The sequence below is a fragment of the Scyliorhinus canicula genome, chromosome 23 (genome assembly GCF_902713615.1).
Source record: "Scyliorhinus canicula chromosome 23, sScyCan1.1, whole genome shotgun sequence".
NCBI lineage: Eukaryota > Metazoa > Chordata > Chondrichthyes > Carcharhiniformes > Scyliorhinidae > Scyliorhinus > Scyliorhinus canicula.
In genome coordinates this window covers 10,109,728-10,125,022 of record NC_052168.1, presented here as the reverse complement: position 1 = coordinate 10,125,022, position 15,295 = coordinate 10,109,728, and the positions used below count along the sequence as shown (strand labels likewise).

Here is a 15,295-nt window from a genome sequence, read left to right as displayed (position 1 = left end):
TTTGGGTGGTTTATCTATAGAGTAACCGAGACCCAAGGGTAGGTTAGAAGCTGGTGTCTAATCAAAGACTTCAGATGGTTTATACCTAAGTTAATATATAAATATATACATGACTGCTCTACTGGTGCTGTCCCAACACGTTGGCTAATAAACATTCGTTCTTTGCCTAAGTCCCCGCCGATTATTACGTGGAAAAGAAAAATACGGCAGCAAATCCAACTCATGGTCCCACACGAAAGGGACGTACCAGATCTAAGTTGACAAGAGTAGGCATTACACCTAATCCTCCCATTGGCCAAGGAAAATCCTACCCTTGGAGAGGCATTCGTTGCCCGTCCCTACATGCCCTTGAACTGAGTGGCTTGCTAGGTTGTTTCAGTTAAGGGTCAGCCACATTGCTAATCCTAACCCTAATGTGGGCCTGGACTCATGTGTAGGCCAGACCGGGTAAGGACGGCAAATTTCCTTCCCTGAAGTGACATTAATAATAATAATAATAATAATAATAATCATCTTTATTGTCACAAGTCGGCTTGCATTAATACTGCAATGAAGTTACTGTGAAAATCCCCTGGTGAACCAGATGGATTTTTAACAACAATCGCTGATAGTTTCATAGCGAGACAAGCATTCGATTCCAGATATTTTTATCGACAGAATTTAAATCCCGTCAGCTGTCACGGTGGAAATTAGTCCCGTGTCCCCAGAGCGTTAAACCTGGTCTGTGGGCTGCCAGGACAGTGAAATTACCACAATCCACCCCTTCCCCATATTGAGATATCGGGAAGAACTCGCAATTAAATAGCACTTCTTCCAAAGGTTTTCAACCAACGATGGACTTGGCGAGTGTAGTCAGTGTTGTAATGTTGGGAAAGTGGCAGCCAATCGTATCATAGAATTTACAGTGCAGAAGGAGGCCGTTCGGCCCATCGAGTCTGCACCGGCTCTTAGAAAGAGAAACCTACCCAAGGTCAGCACCTCCACCCTATCCCCATAACCCAGTAACCCCACCCAACACTAAGGGCAATTTTGGGCACTAAGGGCAATTTAGCACGGCCAATCCACCTAACCTGCACATCTTTGTGACTGTGGGAGGAAACCGGAGCACCCGGAGGAAACCCACGCACACACGGGGAGAACGTGCAGACTCCGCACAGACAGTGACCCAAGCCGGAATCGAACCTGGGACCCTGGAGCTGTGAAGCAATTGTGCTATCCACAATGCTACCGTGCTGCCCATCAAGCTCCCATGAATGGAAATGTGACCGTGACAGGATCAATCTAATTTCTGGCCCTGTTGGGTGAGGGGTGAGTATTGGCCAGGGCCCTGTGGAGAACTCCCATGATCCTCTTTGAGGGCTGATAGAGTCTCGGTTAAAGGCCTGAGGGAGGTTTCTAGGGAAAGGGGGAGTGGAGCAGGGACTGAACCGAGCACCGACGACGCAGGTACAAAAGCACGTTTACTTACCTCAGTCATCAGATCAGTGAGAATGTTTGCAAGCGGGAGATTGGACGATGTGTGGCAGCCTACGTGATATCACCTTCAGCAGACAGACAACCATAAGGAGCGACAATAAGCTTCCTGACAACTTCTGATTCTCTCTGCCAGTCACATGAGTAAGTGGATGCTGGCTCCTATAAAGCTGGAGACAGAGGGGAAGAAATTAAGGTTGTATTGGTTGTTTATTCCTTCAAATTATCATTTGCTTTAAGTCGACAAGTATGGATACTTTTTTAATTAGACAATTGTAATTTTTCCCTCTTCCTTTTCTCATACAATTTTCATGAGCAACATAGTAGGGATATGAAGTGGCACGGTAGTTAGCACTGCTGCCTCACAGCGCCTGGGACCCGGGCTCAATTCCGACCTTGGGTCAGTGTCTGTGTGGAGTTTGCACGTCCTCCCCGTGTCTGTGTGAGTTTCCTCCAGGCGCTCCGGTTTCTTCCCGCAGTCCAAAGATGTGCAGGCGAGGTGGATTGGCCGTGAACAGCGTGCAAGGCTACGGGAATAGGTGGGGTTACGAGGATGGGGTGGGCGAGTGGGCCGAGGTAGGGTGCTCTATCAGAGGGTCGGCGCAAATTCGATGGGCCGAATGGCCCTCTGCACTGTAGGGATTCTATGATTCGATGGAACAACTCAGCCGGTCTGGGCGCATTTGTAGGGACTGAGATGAGGAGGAATTTCTTCAGGGTGGTGAATCTGTGGAACTCTTTACCACAGAAGGAGGTCAAATCATTGAGCGTCTTTAAGACAGAGTTAGATAGGTTCTTGATTAATAAGGGGATCAAGGGTTATGGGGAGAAGGCAGGAGAATGGGGATGAGAAAATATCAACCATGATTGAATGGCGGAGCAGACTCGATGGGCCGAGTGGCCTAATTCTGCTCCTATGTCTTATGGTCTTATGGACAGAAAATAGTGTTAACGTTTCAAACCTATTTGACTCTTAATCATGACTGAAGAAAGGGAGAATGTGTTGGATATTATAGTGTAGCTGGGAAAGATTGCAACAAGATGTAGAAAACTTAAGAACAAGAGGTGTGCCAACATTGAGCTCAACAGCGTTGAACTGACATCTTTCTCCTCCATTTTAAACCCCATTTTTTAAATCCCATACATTCATTGTTCAAGTACAAATGTATTTGACCGGGACATCAACTTCCCTGGGGCTCCCAATGTAAGTCATTAAACGGTGACTCTTGCTCGTTGACAAGTGACGGGGTCTTCTCGCCTCAACGCCTCTGCCAACCCTCCTTCACACCTCTTTGTGTGTCATTGTCTTCATCACTGGGGAGGAAAAATAATTTGTTGTGGGGGGGGGGGGGGGGGGGGGGGGGGAGATGGGGGTAGAGTGAGAGCTTGTACCCAGGAGCAATATATAACGCGCCAATTATGGTCATCAAAACACACCAAGATGGAGCTTGGCTGGCAGTGAGAAAGGCCTCCCCTGTCAGGAGTCTTCCTCCCTCCATGTGGTGCCCCTTAGAGTTGGATGTGGTATCCACCTCCCTCTGGACTGTGCCTTTGCAAAGAGGGTCAATAAAGAGGTGCAGTACACATGGGGAAGGGGGGCCGACGCCCTTGCTTTCGCTTCCCTCACCGCACGCCGGAGAATCCTGCTGGGCCAGCGATCGGCTGCGCCACCCACAGCTGCAGACTGGCTCGCTGACCTCTCGGAATTTCTCCACCTGGAGAGGATCCGAGGGTCAGAGGGAGGCTTCCTGGATACTTGGGGGCAGTTTGTCGGTCTGTTCCAGCGCCCTTTCGAGGCCAGCAACGACCAATAGATGGGGAAACGGGAAAGTTAGAAAGATAGGGGAGAGGAGAAAGAAAGATAAAGACGGGGGTGGGGGAGGGAGGAAACCATAGCAACGCGCAACCTGGGGGGAGGGTGGGGGAAGATGAGAGAAGGCTGGAGAGACACAAAAGGGACAACGCGGGAGGGAGGGGGTAACGTGGGAGGGACCCATGCCGAGCCAGGTGGCGGCAGAATGTAAATAGGAAAACTTAAGGGAAGGAAAAGACAAACCTCGCTGTATCGTACAGTCAATAAACACGGCCAACAATGTACATAATTGTTAGCACACTGGGCTAAATCGCTGGCTTTGAAAGCAGACCAAGGTAGGCCAGCAGCACGGTTCGATTCCCGTACCAGCCTCCCCGAACAGGCTCCGGAATGTGGCGACTAGGGGCTTTTCACAATAACTTCATTGAAGCCTACTCGTGACAATAAGCGATTTTCATTTTCATTTCATTTCACAATGCCAATAAAAAGATTTTTTTTGAAAGGGATGCGGTGGGTTTTTGTCGAGGTTCACGCCGAGCAGCTCCGCGATGTAGGGCAGGTGTGCTGGACGGGCTGTCCCCAGGAAGGTGCACCGTGGATGAGCATCAACTCCGGCTGGAGGCCCATCAACTCTGCAGAAGGCGCTAATTTGGTCTGGCCAAAACGTTCTGGTCTTCCTGGGCAAAGCAATGTCCTGGACCGCGTGTGGCAGACGGGCCTGTTCTAAGGTCCGGAGCCACGTGACGAGGGATGCACCAAACCTTGGAGAAAGCCGCCATTTTAGGCCCTTCAGCCATTGTACTCCGAGGGGTTGGAAACTGTATGGAATCCCTCGGGTTGTATGCCTGACACGGATTGAATACCGTACGCAGGGCCGGCTCAAGGCACCGGCAACTCGGGCAGTCGCCCGGGGCGCCATGTGCTAGGGGGCGCCAGAGACTCGGGTCCCGCGCATGCGCAGTTGGGCAGGTGCCAACCAGCGCATGCGCGGTGGCCGCCCTCCCCCAGGGCGGCCCCCACCTTGGTCCGCCCCCCCCGGCTCGGTCCGCTCCCCCCACCCCCCCCCCCGCCCCCCCCTCGGTCCGCCCCCCCCCCCTCGATCCGCCCCCGCCCCTCGGTCCCCCCTGCCCCACCTCGGTCCGCCCCCCCCCCCTCGGTCCCCCCCGCCCCCCCCTCGGTCCACCCCCCCTCGGTCCCCCCCCCTCGGTCCCCCCCGCCCCCCCGCCCCCCCCCTCGGGTCCGCTCCCCTCGGCCCCTCCCCTCGGCCCCGCCCCCCCTCGGCCCCTCCCCTCGCCCCCCCCTCCGCCCCCCCCCCCGGCCCCGCCCCCCGGCCCCGCCCCCCCCACCCACCCACCCCCCCGGCCCCCCCCCCCCGGCCCCGCCCCCCCAAGAGCGCCGAAGTTCAGCTTGCCCGGGGCGCCAGCAACCCTAGGGCCGGCGCTGACCGTACGTATTAATATCGAAATTGTATTGAAGCACCTCAGATTGGAACATGCTGTACGAAAACAAGTTCCATTCCATTGCACTCCATTTAATTTGAAATGTTTTTGGTTTGTGCTTTGGCACACATCACGAGTAAAGTATATTTTGGGAGAATAAAATGATGGCAATCGGAACAAATTATCCACCTTCCCTAACGAGGGTCCCCTAGCCACTGGGAGACCAGAAATCAGGCTTTCTCGCTGTTAGCTAAATTTGAATCAGAGGAAAGTTCATTAATTTGATTTGATTTATTGTCACATGTACCGAAGTACAGTGAAAAGTATTTTTTCTGCGGCCGAGGGAATGTACACGTACATAGTAGACAAAAGAATATTCAACAGAGAACATTGACAAATGGTACATCGACAAACAGTGATTGGTTAAAGTGCGGGACAAGGGGCCAAACAAAGCAAATACATGAGCAAGAGCAGCATAGGGCATCATGAATAGTGTTCTTACAGGGAACAGATCAGTCCGAGGGGGAGTCGTTGAGGAGTCTTGTAGCTGTGGGGAAGAAGCTGTTCCTATGTCTGGATGTGCGGGTCTTCAGATTTCTGTACCTTCTGCCTGATGGAGGATTAAAGTAAATATTAAGCAAAAGCGAATTAAATGGGTAGAATACAAAAGGGAGGCAGCAAGCGTCAGTTACATAGAACCTTTGTCAGATCCCATCTACAGCCTCACGATCAGTTTTCGGCACCATACCTCAGGCCTGTATCACTGACGTTGGTGAGATTGCGCAATTCGTCTGCGTATTAACCGTGTTGTGTTTCAGGGCATGTTTCATGACACTGATTATGTGATTGAGAGGGGATCCAATCAAATGTTTAAAACAATAAACAGATTTGACACAGTGGGTATAGCTTTAGGTAAACAAAGGTAGTTTTAAGAGATTTATATTTGTATCGGTAAGCAATAGAAAAAAGGTAAGGTTGTAAGTGGGTTTAACTTAATGTTTCTGTGCAGGAAGGCACCTATAGTTAGATTCATGCTGGACAGAGGTGTTTGTGTGTGTGGGGGTTGGTTGCAATTCCAACTGTGATTCTATTGTGCTTAGAGAGGGCTATGGTGTGAAGAATAAAACAGCCAGCAGAGGTGTGTGGGTATTGCTTAGCAACCGGGGCCTTGTAAGGTAGAGACGCCTTTAGATTTTAATTTAGCCAATATGATTGCAGATTTGGAGATAGCTAGTGAGAGAGAAGGCAGCTCTCACAGCTCTGCAAGAGTCACTTAGTTTCAGACGGCTAAAGCGGGAACATCTCTTCCGTGCTAGAAGAAAAGCCATACCATGGAGTAATGGTTAAGAAAGCAAGTGCAGGGGAGGCCTGGTGGTGCAGTGGTTAGCACTGCTGCCTCACAGCGCCAAGGACCTTGCTTCGATCCCGGCCCCGGGTCACTATCCTTGTGGAGTTTGCGCATTCTCCCCGAGTCTGCGTGGGTCTCACTCCCACAACCCAAAGATGTGCAGGGTAGGTGGATTGGCCACGCTAAATTACCCCTTAATTGGAAAAAAAGTAATCGGGAACTCTAAATTTATTTTTAAAAAGGAAACAAGTGCAGAGATTCGAAAAGCAGCCAGTTAATGAAACTAGAGAAATGAAGAGAAGTTTCCGCGAGGTCTGCTGTTAAAGTTACTAGAACAGTGAACTGTTCAGTAAAGACAGACAGAGGTGAGACGGCTGAGACACCAGAAAGATATCTGAAGTGGTTTTCAGGTATGTGAGAGTTTATTTCAACCTGCGGAACATGAGTTGAAATAACTATGGAAATCAGTGGTTGGGCTTTGGAGTTTGTGTAAAAGCCTTTAAGCCAAAATATCTCCGAAAAGGGTGAATGGTGTAAAATCTCGGACTGAATTCACTGTTAAAAGTGGAGCGGAAGCTTTGCTTAACAGTGTCATTTGGAAAACCTGGTCTGGATTTCAGACTGCAAACCGCTAAGGGAAAGCATACTTGGAAGGGCATACTAGGGCAGCACGGTAGCATTGTGGTTAGCACAATTGCTTCACAGCTCCAGGGTCCCAGGTTCGATTCCCGGCTTGGGTCACTGTCTTTGTGGAGTCTGCACGTTCTCCCCGTGTCTGCGTGGGTTTCCTCCGGGCGCTCCGGTTTCCTCCCACAGTCCAAAGATGTGCAGGTTAGGTGGTTTGGCCATGATAAATTGCCCTTAGTGTCCAAAATTGCCCTTAGTGTTGGGTGGGGTTACTGGGTTATGGGGATAGGGTGGAGGTGTGGACCTTGGGTAGGGTGCTCTTTCCAAGAGCCGGTGCAGACTCAATAGGCCGAATGACCTCCTTCTGCACTGTAAATTCTATGATCTATGTTAAGGTGTGTTTTTGGGAATGGAGTTTGAAAGCTCTCACATGAGTCACCTGGCGGGGTCCCGAGGCGACATCCATAAACATTCACTTGGGGTTCAGAGTGGAGAGTGTATTTGCCCACAGTCATCTTGTGTGCTCAAAAGGGACTTTGTGTTATTGAGAGCATTGTATAATAAGATGTTCTGTGTCATCCATGTTAATCCTAAAACCTGTGTGTAATTGTTAAAGTAAGGGGTCAGTAAAGGTGCATTGTATCATAATCCAATTTTTTCATGGTTTTGTTAAGAAAATATTTTATTCAAGACATTTTCATATATACATAAAGAAAAGCAGAACAATGGACTAACTCAATAAACAACCACACCCACCTGCCCACTTGATGCCAACGCCACTTCCCATCCCACCTTCTCTATTTTAACCCCCTTACCCCCCCCCCCCCCCCCTCCCCACAACCACCACCCCCTTGCTGATCCTCCTTAAAGAAATTGATGAACGGTTTCCACCTCCAGGTGAACCCTCTGCCGACCCTTGCAAAGCGAATTTGACCTTTTCCAACCTCAGGAATTCTGCCAGGCCGCTCACCTACTCCCCCGCTCTCGGCATCTCCGAGTCACGCCCACCCTAGCAAAATCCGTCTCCGGGTTATCAGGGAGGCAAAGGCCAAAACATCGGCCTCCCATGCAGGGTAGCATGGTGGTTAGCATAAATGCTTCACAGCTCCAGGGTCCCAGGTTCGATTCCTGGCTGGGTCACTGTCTGTGTGGAGTCTGCACGTCCTCCCCCTGTGTGCGTGGGTTTCCTCCGGGTGCTCCGGTTTCCTCCCACAGTCCAAAGATGTGCGGGTTAGGTGGATTGGCCACGCTAAATTGCCCGTAGTGTCCTAATGAAAGTAAGGTTAAGAGGGGTGTTGTTGGGTTACAGGTATAGGGTGGATATGTGGGTTTGAGTAGGGTGATCATGGCTCGGCACAACTTTGAGGGCCGAAGGGCCTGTTCTGTGCTGTACTGTTCTATGTTCTATGTTCTCTCACCCCCTGGACTCCCGGGTCTTCTGACACCCCAAATATGGCCACCTCTGGACTCGGAAACACTTGCATACCCAGCACCTCAGACATCACCTCCAAGAACCCCTGCCAGAACCCCTTTAGTCTTGGACACGCCCAAAACATGTGAACGTCATTCACGGGCACTGCCCACACCTATCCTCTACCCGTAAAGAACCTACACACCCTTGCCACCGTCATATGAATCCTATGTACCACTTTAAATTGGATGAGGCTTAACCTCCTACATGACGAGGATGCATTCACCCTCCGCTAGGCCTCAGTCCAGGTCTCAGCTCCCGCCTCCCCGCCCAGCTCCTCCTCCCATTTACGCTTAATATCCCCAACCAGGGCTCCCTCCCATTCCACCAACTTCCTGATAGATTTCCGACCCCAGGGGAGGCAGCCCAGGAAAGGACAGCACCTCTATCCTTACAAAGTCCCGAGCCTGCAGGTACCTAAAGCCATTCCCCCTGGCCAACTCATTGTCTTCCTCCAGGTCCTCCCAGCCCTGCGGATTCACCCCCTTAAACAAGTCCCAGAAGCGCTCAATCCCTTCCTGCCGGCACCCACTAAACCTCACACCCAGCCCCGCCCAACAAACCTGTGGTTATTACAGATCGACACCCACACCGAGCCACCCTCCAGCCCCAAGTGCTGCCTCCACTGCCCCCGCACCCTCAGGGCCGACACCACCACTGGGCTCACGGGGTACCTGGCCAGAGAGAATGGTAAAGGGATCCAACAACAAAGATCTCCCAAACAGCCCATTTCTTTACCGTAGCAATGATAGCCGTCCAATAATAGTTCACCATGTTCAGCGACGCCAGCCACTACCCTCTTGCCCCCACTGCAGGAATGCCCTCCGCACCCATGGGGCCTTCCCCCCCCCCCCCCCCACCCCCCACCCCCCCGCCCCCACACACAAACCTAGAAAGTAGTCCATTGACCCTCCTGAAAAACGACTTGGGAACAAAGATTGGGAGGTTCTGAAATACAACCAGAAACCTCATTTCCACGGTCTCCACCCGCTCTGCCAGCGACAGCGGCAGCACATCCCACCTCTTAACGTTCCCCCTTCACCTGATCCACCAGCCGAGACAAGTTCAGTTTATGCACCTGCGCCAACTCTGCCCCACCTGGATACCCGAACACCTGAAACTCACCCCCGCCACTCCGAAACGGCAACTTCCCTAATCTCCGTTACCGCCCTCGAGCCTCAATCAGGAACACCTTGCTCTTTTCCATATTCAATTTGTATCCCGAAAACCGGCCACATTCCCCCAGGTCCAAAATATATAACAACAGTTCGTCCGCATACAATAAGATCCTGTGCTCAATGCACCCCCCGCCCCGCCGCTTAATCCCTCGCCAGCCCCTTGACGCCCAAAGTGCCATCGCCAATTGCTCGATCACCAAGGCGAAGAGCAACTGGGACCGTCGGCATCCCTGCCTCATCCCATGATGCAGCCCGGAGTACGCGGAACTCACTCGGTTCGTCCGCACACTCGTCACCGACACCTTGTGCAGCAACCGGGCCCAATCCACAAACCTCACCTCCAACAAATACGCCCACTCCACCCGATCAAACGTCTGCTCCCCGTCCATCGCCACCACGACCTCCACCTCCTGCCCCTCCGAAGGCATCATGATTACATTGAGTAGCCTCCGCATATTCACCGACCACAGCCTCCCCTTCACAAAACCCGCCTGATCCTCGCCTATCGCTCCCCACACAGTCCTCGATTCGCAATGCCAGCACCTTCGCCAGTAACCTGGGGCGGAATTCTCCAACCCCCCCGCAGGGTCGGGGAATCGTCCGGGGCCTTTGTAAGTCCCGCCCCCGCCGTGGCCGGAATTCTCCGCCACCCGGGAATCGCGCCCCCGCCGGTCGGCGGGCCCCACGCGGCGATTCTCCGGCCCGCGACGGGCTGAAGTCCCGCCGCTGTCAGGCCTCTCCCGCCGACGTGGTTTAAACCACCTCTGTGCCGGCGGGATTGGCGGCGCAAGCGGGCCCCCAGGGTCCTGGGGGGGAAGGGGGGGCGATCGGACCCCAGGGGGTGCCCCCACGGTGGCCTGGCCCGCGATCGGGGCCCACCGATCGGCCGGCGGGCCTGTGCCGTGGGGGCACTCTTCTTCTTCCGCCGCCGCCACGGCCTCCACCATGGGGGAGGTGGAAGAGACCCCCTCCATCGCGCATGCGCCGGTGGTGACGCAGCGGCCGCTGACGCTCCGGCGCGTGCGCGGACTCACACCGACCGCGAAGGCGTTCCGGCCAGCCAGTCGGCGGAGAGGGAGCCACTCCAGCACGGGCCTAGCCCCTAAAGGGCTACGCCGGGACCCCCCGCCCCGCCGGGTAGGGGAGAATACCGCCCCGATGTCCACATTCAATAGTGATATCAGGCGGTACGACTCACATTGCTCCTGGTCCTTTTCCCTCTTCAAAATCAGGGAGATGGAGGCCTGCGATAATGTAGGGGGAGTTCCCCCCGCTATCCCTCGCTTCATTATACGCCCTCACCATCAGTGGCTCCAGGTCCGTCCCAAATGGTTTATAAAACTCTACCGGAAACCCGTGCGTCCCTGGCGCCCTCGCTGCCTGCACAGTCCTCACGCCATCCATCACCTCGCTCCGCCCAATTGGGGCTCCATTCCCTGAACCAGTCCCTCCTCCACTTTGGGAAACTCTAACCCATCCAGGAACCTCCCGGGTCGGGGGCTCCGACTCGGAGAGCCTCCTATAAAAGGCCTCAAATACCCCATTCACCCCCTCCATCACCACCTTACCCTTACCATCCCTAAGTCTGCCAATGTCCCTCGCCACCTCCTGCTTCCTCAACTGATGTGTCAACATCCTGCTCGTCTTCTCCCTGTACTCATACACTGTCCCTCTGGCCCTCCCCACAGCTGCCTCGCCTCCTTCCCCTTAGAAACTAGCCCAAACTCCTTTGCCTCACCTTCAACGACCTTGCTTCTGGCACCCCTGAAAATCTCATCCACCAGCCTTGCCCCCCCCCCCCCCCACCGCTCCCACAAGGCCCGAAAGACGTGCTGGTTAGGTGAATTGGACATTCTGAATTCTCCATCTGTGTACCTGGACAGGCACCGGATTGTGGCGACTAGGGGCTTTTCACAGTAACTTAATTTGCAGTGTTAATATAAGCCTACTTGTGACAATAAATATTATAATGATTAGATCCACAGAGAGACGCACAGATCCACAAATGCACAGGCACACAAAACCACAGAGAGACACGCCCAGCTCCACAGAGACACACACAGAGTAAACACTGACACATTCATGCTGATGTACACAGACCCATAGAGACATACATATCATTGTCTTTTCTTTTGTGAGCAGCATCCAATCCTTGCTGTCCTTAAAGAGGACAATAAGGTGCAACAGTGCCTCCTCTTGGCTCTGTGTTGCTAAATTCAGGATGGTTGGCGTAGAGTGAACAAAGACCACAAATAGCATTAAACTGAACAAAGCTATAAATTTATTAATACTACTAATTTGAATTCAATACTTACTCCTCAATCATACACAGTTGATAATAAACATATAATCTACTACTAATCTCTACACTATTACATTATCTATGATCTGCTCTCACTCACACTATCTTTCCTTCAGTCTGTTCTCCAGCTTTCTCCTCAACCTCTCACCCCTAAGGCTTAGCATCAATGTTTTATATACTTGTACATCTAACTCCCTCTAGTGGTTGATTTAGACATTTCATTAATCTTTGCCGTTCTTACATTTTTGATGATGTCACAGGCTCCACACTGAAACCTCAATCACTGGTGGCCCTAACACGCCGCCAATCAATTGCCTCCCAGTCCGACTACCTCCAGGATTTATTTAACTCTACACGATTGGTGTTGCAATGGTTGATTTCACATCTCCGTTAATTGTGATTAGCATGTTGCCTCGGAGATCGCAGCTCATTGGCACTCATGGGAGTGTCCCTTTAAGAAATGTTTTTGTCTCATCACATGGCTTCAGTGATGTCATTGTGTGGGTGGAGCTGGGCTGTGGCTCTGGGTTTTTACTTTTGTTTACACATGTGACTGCTGTAGGATCAGAAAGAGAAGTATTTTGGCCTGTCTCTTTATTTTCAATTTTAAAGAGTCATTCCAAAGAAGAAGACCAATACTTACAGTTACCTACTGTTTGGTAAAAGGGTTTATTTGGTTTATGGGAGGTTGTTATTAAATTAAAACAGTTAAGGGAAATTTATTGAGGGTTACATATAGAGTACTGTAGTTGTGTGCGCTATTTATGTTGGTAGTTGATAAAAACGCTGACTGCGTTTATAAAAATGTTAACTAAATTCATGGAATAAACTTTGTTTTTGATTAAAAGTGCTTAAGATCTCTGATAAATAACACCTGAAAGGCAGGTCCTTGTGCTGATAGCAACCAAAATCGATAAACAGTCGTAGGTCAGGTGAACTCCATGATATACTTTGGAGTTGTCTATACCCTGGCCCATAACAATATATATAATCTATATATCTATCTATATATAATCTATAGTATATATACCATATCCACATACATTAACCGCATAAATGTTGGTATTTCGGAACAGCAGAAAATTCTAAAGGCGTTAAGGCGAAAGGGGCTGGTTTAGCTCACTGAGCTAAATCGCTGGCTTTTAAAGCAGACCAAGCAGGCCAGCAGCACGGTTTGATTCCCGTACCAGCCTCCCCGGACAGGCGGCGGAATGTGGCGACTAGGGGCTTTTCACAGTAACTTCATTGAAGCCTACTCGTGACAATAAGCGATTTTCATTTCCTTTCATTTTCAAATGATTCGTCGGTAATTCAAGCTTAAATGTGTTCCCCAAATGCAAGTTCATTACTCGCACATCAGTAACAAATAATAACTATTATGGTGAAACAATAGATCCGTACAGACACAAGGCAATCAAACATGGCCTTGCGAGAGGGATCCCAACAGTTTGCAAAGAGATATTAATAGGTTAAGTCAAGAGGGCAAAAAGTTGGCAAAGGGAGTAGAATGTGGGGGAAATGTGAAGTTGTTCATTTTGGAAGGAGGCCTCACGGTAGCATGGTGGTTAGCATCAATGCTTCACAGCTCCAGGGTCCCAGGTTTGATTCCCGGCTGGGTCACTGTCTGTGTGGAGTCTGCATGTCCTCCCCGTGTGTGCGTGGGTTTCCTCCGGGTGCCCCGGTTTCCTCCCACAGTCCAAAGATGTGCGGGTTAGGTGGATTGGCCATGCTAAAATTGCCCGTAAGGTTAATGGGGGGATTGTTGGGATACGGATTACGTGGGTTTAAGTAGGGTGATCATTGCTCGGCACAACATCGAGGGCCGAAGGGCCTGTTCTGTGCTGTACTGTTCTATGTTCTAACAGATATTATTTAAATGGAGAAAAACTGCAGAAAGCTGGAACACAAAGGGACTTAGAACATACAGTGTAGAAGAAGGCCATTCGGCCCATCGAGTCTGCACCAACTCACTTAAGCCCTCACTACCACCCTATCCCCGTAACCCACTAACCCCTCCTCACCTTTCTGGTCACTAAGGGCAATTTAGCGCGGCCAATCCACCTAACCTGCACGTCTTTGGGCTGTGGGAGGAAACCGGAGCACCCGGAGGGAAACCCAACGCAGACACGGGGAGGACGTGCAGACTCCGCGCAGACAGTGACCCAGCGGGGAATCGAACCTGGGACCCTGGCGCTGTGAAGCCACAGTGCTATCCACTTCTGCTACCGTGCTGCCCTCGAGACTTGGGGGGACTTGTGCACGAAACACAGAAAGCGAGCACCCAGGGGCAGCAGGTCCTCAGGGGGGCTAATGGGATGTAAGCCCTTATTGCAAGGGGATTGGAGTATAAGAGTCAGGAAGTCTTGCTGCAACTGTACAGGCTGAAATTCTGACCACATCCAGAGCAGTTTCCATCCCCTTATTTAACTAGAGATATTGGGCACGATTTCATGGAATTGAAACAGAGTCCCGTGGTCAGGCGCTGGCACTGAGAACCGCCCCACTATTAAACAGGACTCTGCTTCATTCTGGTGAGGAACGCCCCTCTGAGGTGGTACTTAGGCCCATTTCCTGCAGGAGCAAGCCCTGCTCGCCAAACGTTGGGTGGCACTGCCTGGGTGCCAGGCTGGCAATGCCAGGATACCACCTTGCCCAGAGGCCCCCGATCGTCTGGGAGACCCCTGCCGGCCCCCCAAGTTCCGATACGATGGTCCATATTTGTGGAAACCAGCGGTAAACGGCACCCACTCAGCGTCTAACTGCTCACTTGAATATGCAAATCTGGCTCCCGACCTTAACGCGTGGGATCCAAATTGTGAAGCCTTCTGAGTTCTCATTTGATCTTGCAAGGTGTGGCGAAGCTGGTAAATCCTGCGGAGGCCTCTCTGTGAGTTTTTAATCACACATTGCCCAGAGTGTACATTGAAAGGTGTTCCTTCTCGCCCATCCTCCAGGCTTGACACCGATTACCTTGATAGTTTAGCTGTTATGTAATTAATGTCACAAGAGGATCGAAAATCCCAGAGAATTAAGTGCCACCGTCTGGGCGCTTCCATTGTTTTGACCAATATGGGAGGCACAGTAGCACAGTGGTTAGCACTGTTGCTTCACAGCGCCAGGACCTCGGGTTCGATTCCCGGCTTGGGTCGCTGTCTGTGTGGAGTCTGCACGTTCTCCCCGTGTCTGCGTGGGTTTCCTCCGGGGGCTCCGGTTTCCTCCCACAAGTCCCGAAATACGTGCTTGTTGGGTGAATTGGACATTCTGAATTCTCCCTCGGTGTACCCGAACAGGCGCCGGGATGTGGCGACTAGGGGATTTTCACAGTAACTTCATTGCAGTGATAATGTAAGCCTACTTGTGACAATAAAGATTATTATTACCTCGATACTCATTTCTGATGTGGGATGTAAACAACATTAATCTGCCAGTTGTACTCTCTGACTAATCTCTGATGTTAGCACAAATGCCGTGAATTCTGCAGAGAGCAACTCATCTCCCAACTCCCCAAAGCCGGTCCACCATCTACAAAGCACAAGTCAGGAGTGTGATGGAATACTCTCCACTTGCCTGGATGAGTGCAGCTCCAACAACCCTCAAGAAGTTCAACACCATCCAAGACAAAGCAGCCCCGCTTGATTGACACG

General features: G+C 51.4%; 1 protein-coding gene across 2 annotated transcripts in view; it reads right to left on the bottom strand.

The window, feature by feature from the left end:
• LOC119956467 (paired box protein Pax-6-like) overlaps positions 1-15,295 on the bottom strand; it is a 67,895-nt gene that overhangs the window by 19,245 nt on the left and 33,355 nt on the right. Inside the window, exons 1-2 of one of the 2 annotated variants that reach the window (XM_038783737.1) lie at positions 5,228-5,312; positions 1,469-1,643 (exon numbers count right to left, since the gene is read on the bottom strand). In XM_038783737.1, the coding sequence (XP_038639665.1) occupies positions 1,469-1,477 (9 nt within the window). In that variant the 5' untranslated portion in view covers positions 1,478-1,643; positions 5,228-5,312. Of the gene's footprint in view, positions 1-1,468; positions 1,644-5,227; positions 5,313-15,295 lie in introns of those variants that run through there. The other variant, XM_038783738.1, reaches the window with a different exon arrangement.